This window comes from Physella acuta, unplaced genomic scaffold (assembly GCF_028476545.2).
Source record: "Physella acuta isolate Inbredline_101_S28 unplaced genomic scaffold, ASM2847654v3 ptg000592l, whole genome shotgun sequence".
In the NCBI taxonomy this organism is placed as follows: domain Eukaryota; kingdom Metazoa; phylum Mollusca; class Gastropoda; family Physidae; genus Physella; species Physella acuta.
The window spans coordinates 1,328,018-1,344,243 of NW_026732111.1; the positions used below are offsets into that span (position 1 = coordinate 1,328,018).

The 16,226-nt window shown below is 32.5% G+C and overlaps 2 protein-coding genes across 2 annotated transcripts in view; one reads left to right on the forward strand and one right to left on the reverse strand.

Annotated features, from left to right (window-relative positions):
- LOC131947365 (uncharacterized) overlaps nt 1-16,226 on the reverse strand; it is a 253,332-nt gene that overhangs the window by 107,874 nt on the left and 129,232 nt on the right. The window lies entirely within an intron of this gene.
- LOC131947440 (uncharacterized) lies at nt 4,737-13,086 on the forward strand. Its single transcript, XM_059308653.1, has 8 exons — nt 4,737-4,809; nt 8,297-8,395; nt 8,527-8,653; nt 8,764-8,901; nt 9,022-9,479; nt 9,688-9,792; nt 10,035-10,089; nt 12,884-13,086. Exons 2-8 carry the CDS (start codon nt 8,297-8,299, stop codon nt 13,084-13,086), a joined length of 1,185 nt encoding a protein of 394 aa, XP_059164636.1. The 5' UTR covers nt 4,737-4,809.

Here is a 16,226-nt window from a genome sequence, read left to right on the forward strand (position 1 = left end):
ATTAAAAAAGTGGAATAAGTTCACTTGGTAACTTAAATATGTGTGAGATATATTTAAAAAAAAATTAATCCATCTTATGAATTTGTAAATATTTTGAAAGATATTGCAAATAACTTTTGCTTCACGGTAAAAAATAAATAATCTACAGTTATTCTCGAAACAAAAACCGCTCTTGTGATTCTAGTGAGTAACAGTGTATGTGAATTAACACCTACGCAAACACGCACACATAAATAAACCATACATAAGTCTGACAATATATATATATATATATATATATATATATATATATATATATATATATATATATATATATATATATATATATATATATATGTATATATATATATGTATATATATATATATATATATATATATATATAGGCCTATTGCATGTTGGACTTGCTACCCTGTTACTAAGTGACATATAGCTAAGCTGTGTTGATCACAGGGGCGGAACTAATGCCCAAGACGTTTAGGAGCCCAGTTCCGACCCAAAAACAATGAATTTTTTTTTTCAAAAATTATGTTTTTCATGCATCTTGAAAGTGGTTTTGTAAAAAAAGAACAAAAAAACAACAGGTCTACTATAGCAGAGATTGTTGCGTAGAAAAATATTTTAAAATCTACAAGAGCTATAGTTTGAAAGGTAGGTAAACATTCACACTACTTCCATGACTTACTGCCCTTCTTTAAAATAGGGATGCCCACGAAGCTCATTTGAATAGTTTTGTACTATCTATATTAAAAAGCAATTGATTCTCTGAATTGTTACTTAAATAAGACGTACTATACAATAGTATAGCTATAAAAATCAATGTTTTCAAAATTGATATTATAAAACCCCAAAGCCGAGAGTAATAAATTTTTTTATATTTAAAAAATAATTTTCTTGTAAAAAAACAAACAGATCTACTACAGTAGTGATGTTCTACAGTAGCCAACACACGCTGTTTCGTAAAGGAAAAAAATATAAATGCTACATGAGTTCAAACCACTTCCATGTCTTATTTCCCTTTTTTAAATTGCCAAATATGTGTGTTCTTAAGAAACTTTTAATAGATTTGCACTAAACAAATTAAAAAACAATTACTTTTCTTAATTATTATTATTTTTTAAAATACATAATAAAGAATCGTATAGCATAAACAGAAAATGTATTTAAAACTAATAATATAAATACAAAAAAAACATAAAATAATCATAAGGCGAGAAACCATTACAAATACAAGGCTTTAACACTAAATATTGTTTTGACCGACTTAAAGTTTAAGAATCATTATGCCAGCCATTAAAACAGAGAATTTCAAAACAGACTAATAGCACTCACACAAATGAAGTGTTGTTGTAACATGTTTTAATTAAAAAAAAAAAATTCAAATTTCAAACAAGCCCCAATTGAGTATTCTATGTAGGCCTACGTATTTTCATATATATATATATATATATATATATATGGGGCCCAAAAATAATTTTTTTGCGGGGTGGCCCATTTTTTTCTAGTTCCGCCACTGGTTGATCCTAACACAACCGTTAATTAACTAATATCTAGACTCTGTCCATTTATTTATCTAAATTATACATACAGCACCGCCAATGTTACACAAGTATAATAAAAGTAAGAAACATTAGGCAAGCAGAAAGTTACTTCGCGTGTAATATAAACATCAGATTAAAGAAATAATAAGCCTTTTAAAAAGTTAAAACAACTTAAAATATAAAGACATACAGTAAATAAGGAGATATATTGTGTGTGGAGAGGGGGGTCTGGGTTTAATTAGGGATTTAAAAAAAAATGCTTAGTTTATTTAGTTGGGTTAAGGTTTAGTGAAGAATGTAATTTTTACATAACTTAAACAAGGCTACTCGAGTTTTATTTCTTTTTTTAAATGAGAAATAAACCACTATAGTTTACGTGTTTTCGCACATCAAACAACTCTCAAGACCGTTAAGAAGATGATTCGCGTTAAAATGTATATCTGTTCGCCGCAGTTTTTAAAAATAAAACAAGATCTTATTCTATATTCAAATATAGTCGATCCATAAATAGCCGATGCTACTAGTCTGTTTTCGTCTTCTGTTCTTTGTCTAGTCCTGTTGATTAAGTTAAGTGCGATTGCTTTATTTGTTGTGGCTGTTTGATTGGTCGTTTTTTTATATTATCGCAAGTGTTTGCTTTGCTTTCTGTACTAGTATACAATCTAAATACAAAACAAGTCTACAGCTGTATGTTTACTATCACTGAAGTAGCATGGACCTGTCTACTTTAGTGTAGGCTACCAATGGGTCTAGTTGATGTAGAGGGGCAGCGGGTGGGGTAGTCCGCTGCCGACAGTAGGGAAGCACAAAAAGCGGTAAAAGTCAATTTTAATAAGCTGAAGTTTTGGATTATAAATGGTCAAAGTTAAGAAATTAAATGGATACATGTCTTTATTCAATTGCTTTCTACACTGATTGGGTAAATGTGAAGTACACTCTTAAGAACTAGAGACCTGGAAAGATCGTTTACCATCAACATGGGAGGGGGGGGGTGTGCAATTATGTCGGCTTAAATCGGAATGATTTATCCTGGACTGGTAGATGACTGTTATAACATTTAGAAAAGAAACAAAGCGTATTGTGTAACGATAAAATAAGAAAAAAATTGGTAGGGGTGCGTCGCTTCTTTGCCAAGATAAATGGGGATGATTTATATCGAAATGGTAAGTAGATAAATCATTATAAATCTTAGAATAAAAACCAATTGTATTAACGCATAATATACGATTTCACTAGCTAGGCGACGCATCACTTTCCTGTGCACTTGCTTGGCACCCAAGTACAATTGTATGTTTTGTTGCTGATGTCACAAAAACGTAACCCAAAGATAGCTTCTTCAATTATTCTAATATGTGAAATAAACTGTTAATACACATACAATAGTGAATAATAAAACTATTAGCACTTTTGTAGCTTAAATTGACTATTCATTTAGTAATAATAATCATTATAAGTGGGCTGAATTCATGAAGACACAATGTTTGTCCATGTGCTTGAGTCAACGGAGTGTGACGTCATGAAAAAGTTAGAAAAGTAAAGTATAAAACTATTTACGCGAAAGCTGACAATATTTCTGCTTGCGGATCAACTGTCGTTCCGATGAAGAAAGGTCAAGAACTATATTTTAAAGTTCAACAATCATAACCAGGGTCTTTTCTGCAAAAAGGAAGCAGTTTCACTATTTTAAGAATTTAGCTGAAAATAATATAGTGTATTTCTAAACCAAAAATTTAAAATCAAAATATTATCTCAGTTGAATATTATCATAAGTGTTAATTCTCGCTATGAGCTTATAATTATATTTATACACTGAAGAGGTAACGGCGTGGCTATGCAGTAGAGTAAAAGGCTGCTAACTCGAAAGTCTCAAGATAGAATCTGGATCCAGCAAGTTCAGCGTCCACGAGTCCGCTTAGGTCTAATGTCCACCTAACTCAATAACTAAAACTTCTGTTCATATGCCGAGGTCAAGAAATACAAGAACTCTTCATCGTCTGCCTAATGGATCGCTAGGATTATTTACTTTATACACTGAAGATATCATGACTGTTTTATAACTCTATCTAGCATTACTTTTACTTTATATAATATTAAGACTGTATATTTGTAGTATTATTAAGTCCTTAATAAGAAAATAATGAAAAATGGATGCAGTAAAACTAATTTGACAATCATAGATATTACTCTATACTTGATACATATAAATGTATTTTGCAAGTTTAACATTTCTGTTTGTATTGCAAATATATTTTGTATTATTCACGGTGAGTCTAATAAAAGTTAGCTCAAATTATAAATTGGTTAATATCTATTGCTGTTCCATGTGTTGTAGAAAAACTTATTAAAGTGGTATCGCTTTAAGCAATAGTTTGTGTACGAAACCTATCTTCACTATAGACAGATAATATGCAAACATCTCAAAACCATATGAAGAGCCCAGTGCTAAAAGTACTTAAGTCACATTTTTGTGAAAATCAAACCAAGCATTGATCGTTATTCCTCTAGTTTAACTTTATTTTATAAACAAATAGTGATACTGAAGAATTTATTTAAGTTGCTCCTCCAAACAAACAAATAATATAAAAACGTAATGTTTCATAGTAAATTTAAATCTTTGAACTCATTTTTCTCAAAATGTTGTTTTTGTGACTTAAGTACTTTTAGCACTAAGGTCTTCATATCGAAATATAATGTCAAGTTCTTTTCTCGCAAATATGTGCCGAGCACTACATTAACTAACAAACAATGTAAAGAAGGTGGGTGGATTTCTTGGTTGTGAAAACTTGCAATGATCAGCGTGAAGAGAACACTTATCATTTTCATATCAATGGCTCGTCATAAACATGGGCGTCCACTGAGATTTCAAAAGGTCGAGATCCGAGGTTTATATTTCACCCATTTTATTTGCTTGTTATTTATTTTACGCTGACTTTGTGTATTGCAGAGAAATGTATCACTGACATACATACACTTTAGTTTATAAACAGTCTATCAGCAGTCATGTACTGTTTGATTTGATCATAACTTAACTAGAACAGATATAAGTGATAAAACAATTCAATGATTGCATGATAACACGATATGATGCTACATGTTGTATTAAACAAAGATAAATGGTTTGAAATTAAGCTAAAGAACGGATCAGTACAAAGTACACATAAAACAGGCATCACTAAGTGGTAGCTGCAACTTGTGTTCACGACTTCACACTTTGTTTTTTTTCTTTTAAGTGGAGTCACATTTATTATATTGGAACTAGATTGAATAAATGTAAGTGCCAAACATCTTAGAACTTAGGATTATTCAGTCAGATGTAAGTTAACATTTAGCGAACCTAAAGCTAGTGTTAGATTAACTTTCTACATCTGACTTATCACAGACTAGATAGTTGAGCTAATGCACTTTAATGATACAATTATACCGATATCTCGTATTTAATTATTTAAAAATAATTTCAAGAAAAAATGAACAAAACAAAAGCGGTGAACAAAGACCCTACATGGACAAATCACCTGTGGTTAACGGCGGACACAGCGTTTGTGATCATACACCCGTTGATCAAACACCCTCTACTGAGAAAACACCAGTGGTCAAACCCCCTATGGTCAAAGACCCTATGGTCAAAGCTCCGCTGTGGTGAAAAACCCTATAGTCAAAGCCCCTCTGGTCAAAGCCCCTATGGTCAAAGCACCTGCGAAGCATAGCTACTTTATATTGTCTTAAAATTAATTAATATTAGAACACACAAACACAAACTCTTTGAATGTTTAATTGGATGTATTTTAAAATGCAACCGAAAAAGAAATCAAACCATTTGTTAAAAAAAAATTAAGTGTAGATGATAATTCAGCGTGTTCAAATATTTTTCTAAAATAATACTGCAATAATCAGTGAAACATGCTTATTGAAACGATATGCACATGCACACAATATATGCACATTGGATAATAAAAACAATCGAAAATGTTGTAACGTGGAATATATGATAAACTACTTATTTCATAAGCATGATTAAATTTACAATCTAAGTATAGTAAAGCCACTTCCTCCTTGTAGCTTGGCTCCATCATCAGCATAGTCAACTTTAAAGTAAAGTTCATGACCTTTCTTCATTTTAATAACAGTTGATCCAGCGGCAGATGTGTTGGCTGAGTTAACAAGAATGTTCTTATACAATACGTCATCCCTGTACACAAATATTTTAATCAGTTTATCCTCACATTCCTGCAGCGTTACAATCACAAGATAGGAACCATCATCTGGTGCTACAAGTTTTCCTGTGGTTTTATTAAAATGGCTGCCGTTAGGCTCCCCCACGCTATAGAATGATGAAAGAATTGCAAATTCCACGACTTTACAGTTAGGTTACTTCACTCCTTTTTATCTAACCGATCTCAACGCGTGTTTCACCTTAATACCATCTCTTCACAGAAATATGTCAATATAGGGGTTCCACAGGGCTCAATCTTAGGTTCTTTACTTTTTCTTTATACATTAATGATCTTCCATTACACATTGACGCTGGTCAGTGCGAGATGTTCGCTGATGATACTTCTTTACATGTCTTTGCAGACAGTGCTGAGTCACTCAGTTACAAACTTCAAACGTTTGCCAATCAGCTTGCTACTTGGACAAATTTTAACAAAAATGAAACTTCACCCCGATAAAACCAAGTCAATGTTTATTACAACTCATCAGAAACGCCTTCGTCTTCCATCCACCGCATTACGCATTACTATAGACAATACAAACATTGAACAGGTATATAGTTACAAATGCCTAGGATTGGTTATAGATCACAACCTCACTTGGTCCGATCATATTCATTTTCTAAGATTGTCCTTATTAAAGAAGACTTTTCAATTAGCAAGGATAAAGAACTTAGGAGCAGGCTAGTTTTTTATGAAGCTTTTATTCAATCTAGGTTGGATTATGCTTCTGTAGTGTGGAGCGGCAGCTTTATAACTAAGAAGCGTCCTCTTCTATCTTTACAAAAAAAGGGCTATCAAACTGGTTACTGGCTTGTCTAGTAGTCTGGATTCTTTTCTTACAACTAAAATACTTCCATTAAATAAAAAGATAATATATACTAAATCAATTTTCTTATATAAAATATTCCACGAAACAGCCCCCTCTTACTTATCAGACCTATTTTCTTTTAACATAAAATTAAATCGTCGTCTTAATTTACCATTCCCATATACAACTTTTTTCCAAAAACATAGCTTCGCCTACTATGGTTCTAATTTGTGGAACAATCTTCCTAATAAAATAAAGCTATCTAGATCTGAAAATATATTCAAATCTAAACTAAAACTACAATTATTTAATGACCTCTCTAACTGACTCATTGTATCATTTCTCATTCATCTATTATATTCTAATTTTTATCTCATTTTGTATTATAACTATGTAACATTATTTCTTTATTCCACATTTTTAGTGCTGTTACTGCTATGTGTTATTGATTTGTTTTATTTGTTTAAACGGCCAATGTGAAAAAAGGCCTCCGTGCCTACAATTGTAACCGTTTTTTGAATAAATTTGAATAAATTTGAATTTGAATTTCATTCACAATAAAACATCAACTGTTGAAATCGTGTAGGAAGGACACAGTCGTCTTTTTTGGTTGCTGTTATTATAAGTTTTTACAATATCGGCTGGTTGAAAAATGTTCTTTACATTTTCAAAAACAAAAACATCTATATATTTTGTTTTATCACCATAAACATATGTGAAGTGTTTAAGTACTCTCGAAGTCTAAATTGTCAAATCATGGACATTGGTAAACTGATGTTGGTATTATTTTTTATAACAGTATTATAAGTAGACGAATTTAATTATATATATATATATATATATATATATATATATATATATATATATATATATATATATATATATATATATATATATACACATATATATATATATATATATATATATATATATATATATATATATATATATATATATATATATATTAATTTTTTTGCCGGAACAATCATTTTTGCAATGTAATTAGTTATTATTATTTCATATTATAATTATCCCCAAGGAATTACTAGAACTGATTCTAGATGATAACAGATAACATCGGACGGCTTGGCCTAGAAGTAGAGTGCGATAGAAAGCTAGAATCGAGTTCAAATCCGGGTTTAAGTCAGTACAGTATCTCTAGTCCACCCAGCTGCGGTGGGTACCTAACTCACGGTAGGGAAACAAAAGCGGCTGGTCATACTGCTGACCACACTATCCATTTATATGCCGAGGTCTCTGAAGCAGATGAACTCTACAGCTTCTACCCCATGTGTCTTTGGTACGAACGGCTAAAAAGATGAGAAGATAACATAAAACGCTAATGAAACTAAAAATGTTTTAAGAATTTTTTAAAAATTATCTTAAACTAAATGTGTTATTTTATTTAATTAGACTTGGTGCGTTTTATATGCTAGTTAATTTTAATATGCAAGCTTTATTTACACTTTTATAGATGAATTTTGAGTTTAAAAATATTAGTTTAAAAAAAACGTTTTACGATTCTTTTTCTCCATTTTTTTTAAAACGTAAAAAAACATTAGGGAAATTCAAGACACGTAAACATGCTCACTTTATTATCAAATAAAAGGTTATGTACTATAGTTATTATATTTAAAGCGCATGTGACACCTGGAAGCGAAAGAAAAACACCTCAAAGCTCTAAATGAAGAAAAGAGGTGATTTATTAAAGACACAAAATATAATTTCTTTTATTTAGATGCGTCCCAGAATTCAGCTGAAGGTTGTTAGAGAACAGATGAAATATTTGGAAGAACCAATTCAATTGATGGAGCCTGTTATTGGCTTGATGAAAAATGTGAGCGATTATGAATTTCTTTTAATGTTGAATTATGTTATTGTCGTTTCGGGTATAAGCATGTAGGTAGTAAAAAGTTACTTATAGAAGCCATATAGTTTCGACAACTTCAACATGTTTTTTGTCATCAGGCATTGGAAAAAAGTAAGACGTGGATGGAAGATATAAATGACAACCCTTCTATTACATACATAGATCTTTGCCAGGAACTTGCATCAGCAACCACGGCCTTGTTGGATGTAGCTTCAAACATTTTAAGTAAACGTTGAAAACAATACGTCTATGTAATTTATGTAATCACTCATGAACTAAAGCAAAAAACTAATTGCAATTTTAATTCAACTTATTATGTATACTTTTACCAAAAGGCGATAATGAAGAGCTTGTCGATGTTGATGGTAGCACGCCATCTTTAGCTCAGTCTACTCTAGAGCCTACAAAAACAGAAACACCTGACCAAAGTGAATCAATAAATCAAGTGACTAAACTAGTTAAAAATCAAGAAGGTATAAAAAAAATTTTTCGCTAAGTCAAAAAGTTAAAAATAGAATAAAAAGTGTGCAAACATTGAACTTATTCTATTGTATTGGAAATGCTGCTATTACTTTATTTGTTATACATTACAGAAGTAGTATTCACTCGACTGGGACTTTTAGAAAACAGAATATCTTGTCTAGAAAGTTCAATACAAAAAACTAAAGAAGACGCGTCAGAAATAAAACAATGGAGAAAAAACTTTGTAACGGAACAGAGTGACATTGAACAACTGACTAAAAAACAAAAGCAGAATTTTAAAAATCTCAGAAAACAAATGAGTGAGCAAGATAACAAAATCAAGGAGCTGAACAAAGAAATTGAAATTTTAAAAGAAAATGAATCCAAGTCAAACATAACACTAGAGAAACTGTCACTAGATATGAAGGAATATGAAAACAACTTACTTAAAATAAGTAAAGAGTTGCAAGATCACACAGATACAACTGATAGTATAACAGAAGAAATTAAAAGACATTCAGATCAGATGTCTACCATACAAGAAGAGAGTTCTAAAAACATGCTGAATACATCAACTCAATTAGAAAAGGTAAAATTTCTAATTATCTGTGTACACAATTTTACACATGCTGGCCAGATAACGTATTTCACATTTTATAACCTGATTAAATCAAAACACAACTAAGTAACTTTATCAACAGTTTTACCTGTAATATTATTACTAATTTTAAGACACATGTTTTTGTTAGTTATAATGTGCATTAAAAATAATTAAAATGCAATTTTCTGCTCTTTAGCAAAGTTTGATGTACAAACTCCTACAACAAAGGTTGATGCCCATTGACAAACTGATTCAAATCTTTAACCAGAACTTGCAAACAAGGGGAAAAAAATTAACAAAGGTAAATGTGTAGTAATTTGATAAAATATAAATTATCACGTTGATAATTGTACATTAATTATTAAATCTCCGTTAATGGACCAGTTAATAACTAGTTTTCTAAAATAAGCGAAGCATTTAAAATTGTATAATTATAAAATAATCCATGTTTTAAATTATGTTCTATTTTTACAAGCTACCATACCCTGTTATGTTTTACGTAACTATGGGATATTTTTAATCAATTTATAAATTTTTTTTTAGCTGGAAAATATTGAAGATACTATTTCAAAATTGTCCAAAGATTTCAATCTCATTAGTAAGTTTGTCTTAAATGTTTTTATACCAAATCATACAGCCAGACAGATCATATCGTTATGTTCATTAGCCAGACAGACCATAACGTGATGTTCGTTAGCAAGACATACCATAACGTGATGTTCGTTAGCCAGACATACCATAACGTGATGTTCGTTAGCCAGACAGACCATGACGTGATGTTCGTTAGCCAGACATACCATAACGTGATGTTCGTTAGCCAGACCATAACGTGATGTTCGTTAGCCAGACAGACCATAACGTGATGTTCGTTAGACAGACAGACCATAACGTGATGTTCGTTAGCCAGACAGACCATAACGTGATGTTCGTTAGCCAGACAGACCGTAACGTGATGTTCGTTAACCAGACAGACCATAACGTGATGTTCGTTAGCCAGACAGACCATAACGTGATGTTCGTTAGCCAGACAGACCATAACGTGATGTTCGTTAGCCAGACAGACCATAACGTGATGTTCGTTAGCCAGACAGACAATAACGTGATAAAGAATGGAACATTTCACTCACTCATAGTGCCAGTCTCTAGACCCGTGGGTTTCCGTCAGGTGTTTGTTTCCTCACCTGGTACATTACACCACCTGGTATGTCGGGGGTCGACCACCACAGTACCATTCGATATTTACAGAGTTACAGTTTAAGTAAACTAATTTCAAATAACGTCACGTCATCGCTTTATGTTTCTAATATTAAGACGATGCCCCATTAGAGACAGGGATTAAATCTAAAATAAAATAATAACTTGAAAACATTGATAATTGTCACATTTTATTATCTCATTAATTGACTGTAACCTGAAATGAAAAATACAAAAGGTAGACTATGCAGATCTTGTTATGGGTCATTATTAAGTACAACAGAACAAATTTAGTTCTAGTAATTCTTGTTTCAATAGATAATCCATATACAATTAAACTGCCCGAATGGTCAATTGCAGAATGCGACAAATGCCCGAATTGATACTTGCCCGAATGGGACAAATGTCTGAACGGACAATTGCCTGAATGGGACAAATGCCCAAAAGCCACTTACCCGAAGACCTTTTGCCCGAAAAATGGTAACATTGCAGATTACCAAATAGTCATTCTTAATCAACTTAAATTTGAAATTTTGATAATTAAATAAATGTCTTACCAAATTGAAAGGGAACAAAATACTATTAAATATCTTCAAGCATGCATTATGAATTAATTAGTATTTCCTATATTATAGAAAGTGTAGGGCCTACATCTTTTGCTATCTATAAAACAAGACGAAAATATAATTTTCACTTATCTGATGTTTTTAAAATGATTCTCACTTTCTGTATTAAGTAAAAGCTTCAACACATTATCTAAACAAGCTGCATTAAATGAAGATCAAATATAATTGACTACCTTTAGTTTTTAAATTCGCTGCCTAAGGCGCGCTTCATTCAATTGTGAAATAGTCATCACACAAGTTAAGCATAACAAAATAAATCAAACAACGCGTCTCTGTTCAATGTACCGAGACGCCGCGCCGACTACACCGTGTCATAAGCGCTATATAACCACCGCAACACGTCGGCTAAACAAGGTTTTCAAAACTTACATCAAGACAGTTTAAAAACAGCGCCGCCAACATAGCATTACATTATTAAAGAATAACGGTTTTTACAGCAATTTCTCAAGTTTCAAACATTAAATGTTAAATCTTAAAAGTATTCACATTTTCAAAAATATAAACACATTTGTTTTTATGCCCAGAATTGAGTTATCATAATGTCAAACTTGAATTGATTAAGAATGTCTATTTGATATTAACAAAGGCCCATTCGGATATTTGTCGCAATCGGGAAAGTGTCCATTCGGAAATCGACCTTGGAGCAAACGGCTTTCGCGCAAGTGTATTTCGGGAATTTGTCGTACACCCGGTTTTAGCATTTGTTGTACGTTTTGTGACGTTTTAATTGACCTGCTAAACTGGTAAGGTCAATACGTGGGAAATGATAAACTAACACCGGACAAACTAAGGACCGTACTAAACTAGTGGTCTAGTGTTTCAATTTATGGTCTTTGACAAAGTTATGTAAACATTATAGATTCTTATATACAGTTTATTTTTTGAAAAATAATTGTTTGATTTGGGTTTGTCAATTTTACTTACATTATAAACCGCATACAAAACATATAATGAGATGATAACATAAACTAATGAAACGACAATTTACAAATATTATGGATCAAGTAGTCAGAACATTAGTAGAATTAAACATACGAGCCGGCCACGCCGCTATTTAGTTGTTGTTTTTTCTACTTTTCAGTAATTCATAATTTGTGAATTCGACAGTACCAACGCTGCCACTGAAAATATTTCTTTAAAACACTATAAGTAGCTCGTTAAGGACCATAACCCCCCCCCCCCCCTTTTCCTTCGCCCCCCCCCCTACGTTTAAAATCGTTGGCTCTGCGTGTAAACATTTAGAGTGAACACAGCTAACTAAAACCATGTAGGGGTGGGGAGGTAGGGAGCGCGTTTACAGCTTGTTTTCTAGGCGCGTTTGCAGCTTGTTTTCCAGCGGCTCCCAGAAGAGAATTATATATATAGATGTTTTCTAATCAACAGAGTCACGTGTAGGTCGCAGATATGCTTGTTATGTGACGCTTGCTGATCACACACCTGTCTGTGTTGGATTAATTATTTCAAGATTCTGGGATGTACGTGAATATAACGGTCAACATTTTAATCAAACAACAGGAAAATTTGTATCACCACATGATGGTTTATATTTTGTCTGTGTCACTCTACATGAAGGTAAAGATAAACATATTAGAGTTGGTGTGTGGGCTGAAGGCATGTTGTGTACGACTATAGAAGTGAAATGTGCCGACACTAACGCTGCTGGGTCTGTGGTTGTTGACATGAAGAAAGGTCAAGAACTTTATTTTCAAGTGTTGAAAGCAGATCAAAACGCAGCTTTATCCAACTACAGTAGTTTTACCATCGTTGGTTTATAGAAGTAAAACACAAAACAGGATGGACAATACATTTTTAAAACACTAAAGTATGTAACCACTATGTTAAACACACGCTAACAACCTACTATGTGTATAGACTACAAAAATGTGAATGGTTAATATGCTATTTGTTTAGTCGTCATTACACTGTTCCATCTAATTTAATGTTATCACCAATTAATATTTTCTTCTTGACTACAATAAACATATAAAATAATTATATTTTTTACATATATTTTTTCTTTGTATATGTGCACTAAGTGTAACCTTTCGTGCGCTAAAAATGTAACATAGTTTGTTTTCTTAAATATTAAATTGAAATCCGTATTTTTGAGACAAACTATTTAAAAGACAACTGTTTAAGTAAGTTCACTGGACATCAGTGTGTATCATATATATTGAAAATAATAATCCATGTTATGCAATTTTAAATAAATTGAAATAAACGGCAATTAAATCTTATAGTAATTCAATGTAAAAAAACAAACAACAACCTGTATTGTCTTTCTATTGAGTAGCATTGTATTGATAAATTAGCAACTACTCTAACAAACACAATAGGCCACACATGTTTCTACATTATAGATATTCAAACATTTCTATTTATACGTATATATATGTGTATAATTATGTGTATTTGTATATATATATATATATATATATATATATATATATATATATATATATATATATATATATATATATATATATATATATATATACATATATATATATATATATGTGTGTGTGCATGTGCATGTTTAACTTAACCTAAACCTAACCCTAAACCTGAACCTGAACATAATCCTAATGCTAATCCTAATCCTTAAACCATCATATTATTGAAAGGGATGAGGTCCATTTTCTGACAATGTGTTTCGAGCGGAAAGTGATAAGGAAATAACGTGTAGGAAGCTTGACTATAACAACATGTTTAATACTCCCAGCAATGTTCCACTTCCACAGGGTCTTATCCATTTGACACAATAGTTACTGTGTCTAGGGCCTACGAACGTTTGGGTCTACACAAATTCAGAAAGCAAATAGTGAAAAAAACAGTTAATAAATAAATAAAATATAAGAAGACTTTTGTTTTAATTTTAGTGTGTGTGTGTGTGTGTGTGTGTATAGAGTTAGCCTGATAGAACAAGAAAACCAACAAGGTAATGAAAAAAGCCCAGTTGCTCAGCCTAATTACAGCACCAGCTGTCGCCACACTTAACGCGGAGAGGGACTCGCATTAATCATCATGAGCTGTCAAACCGAGCGGGCAAAAAACCCATTAAAGTGGTAACAGCTGTCGCCACACTTAACGGTGGGTTCACGGATAAGCACTTAACGCATTTGATTAAACACCGGACCCCTGCGGTGATCGCTTCCGCGAACTCGACATAAATCGATGATGCGTGACCAATTTAATTAGGCCCTTGTACGGTCCTTCTAAAAAACAAAGGATCGCTGGTGAATCGATAAGTAACAGCTGTTGATAACGAATAGCCGCGGTCGGAACAGCTGTGTCCCCTATACAAAGAACCTTCTAGTACACGCTAGCGCACCCCTCCCCCCAACCCCCGTCATTACTCCCCTCTCCTCCCCGACCATCCCTCTCAACCACCACCACCCCCTCTCCGTTTACTATTAAACATACATACAATCAAATAAACAAACCAACAAATAAACAAATAAAAAAAAATTAAAAATTTAAAAAATTTAAAAATTTAAAAAATTAAAATCAAATTACGTAACTCGTTAATAAAAATTACACAATATAAACAAAGTAATTAAATTAAACAACAAGTAAACAAACAAATTAAACAATTAATAAAAGTAAACAAATAATCAAATTACGTAACTAGTCAATAAAAATTAATTAAAATTTTAAAAATTAAATTCAAACTAATTAAAAAACGCATTAAAATTACGTTACTAGGTCACTGATTACGTCATAATGTCACTGATTACGTCACAAGGTTACTAATTACGTCACCCTCCGCTTCTCCGCCAACACTAGTTGGCGTAGTATTTTACTATATCTCATTGTCCCTTCCGCATCCGCTCCTCCGGCAGTTGGCGTACACTCCTCCGGCAGTTGGCGTAGTATTTTACTATATCTCATTGTACCTCCACCACCACCATCACCACCGCTCCTCCACATCCCGCTGCGCCAGGCTGGGAGTATTTTACTATATCTCATTGTACCTCCACCACCACCACCACATCCGGGTGGTGGGAGTATTTTACTATATGTCATTGTTCCTCCACCATGACTCCTCCGCCAAAAATAATAATCAAAAGTGACCTAATATACTACTGCTGTTGAGATTTTTTAACTCTTAAATTAATGCAACCATCACCATTTTATTGCCATATAAACATTACACAATCTGGTGTAGGTGTCACAGCCGCTGTTGAATGTTGGTCTTACGAATGCCAAAAACGCCTGGCCCTACCAAGACAGTGAAATGGCCCTGCTCCCTACCCCCATTTATTAATTCGCAAGTCGATTACCCCCCCCCCCCCCTATGTACACATCCCCGCCCAAACCGTTCAGTAGGACATTACCCCCTAATCAATTACTCACCTCCCCCTTTCACCCGTCAATTTGAAATGGAGATCCAAGTGGGGGGGGGGGGGGTAGCAGAAAAGCAGCTTTGGAATCAATTACGTATAGGTATAGTTTTTGAAGTGTTATATATATATATATATATATATATACCTATATATATATATATTGCTCCTTTTTCTGGACTAGCCACCCCTAACATGAAAACCTCTATACGCCTCGGGCTGGAGATATTGGTTTTCAATTAGAAGATAATAGGAAATATTTTAAATTGCTATAACATGTTATAAATAGAATATACTTGTAATTGGTAATCAATATTAATTCTTGTATGCTATTTATTCTAACTGCTTTTTGTTTGGGATAAGTAGTCCAAAAAAAAGATAGTTCGTCATATGATTCAAAAAACAAAGCAACATACAGTTTATTATAACAAAATTATAACACAAATGTGTGTTTTTCGTATAAAAATTGTAGTTTTTTATGTTACATATTTAAGAGAATATAATACGTTTGTCATTGTGTAAATGTCTGTGTTTATTTTCTTGTAAAACAATGCAGTAACCTAAAGTTTAAT

Bases quoted from the DNA above. Each gene is read 5' to 3' on its own strand.
- LOC131947440 (XM_059308653.1), top strand. From the start codon at position 8,297: ATGCGTCCCAGAATTCAGCTGAAGGTTGTTAGAGAACAGATGAAATAT. The intron at 8,396-8,526 runs GTGAGCGATTAT...TTTTGTCATCAG, and splicing joins TTATTGGCTTGATGAAAAAT to GCATTGGAAAAAAGTAAGAC. The intron at 8,902-9,021 runs GTATAAAAAAAA...TATACATTACAG, and splicing joins ACTAGTTAAAAATCAAGAAG to AAGTAGTATTCACTCGACTG.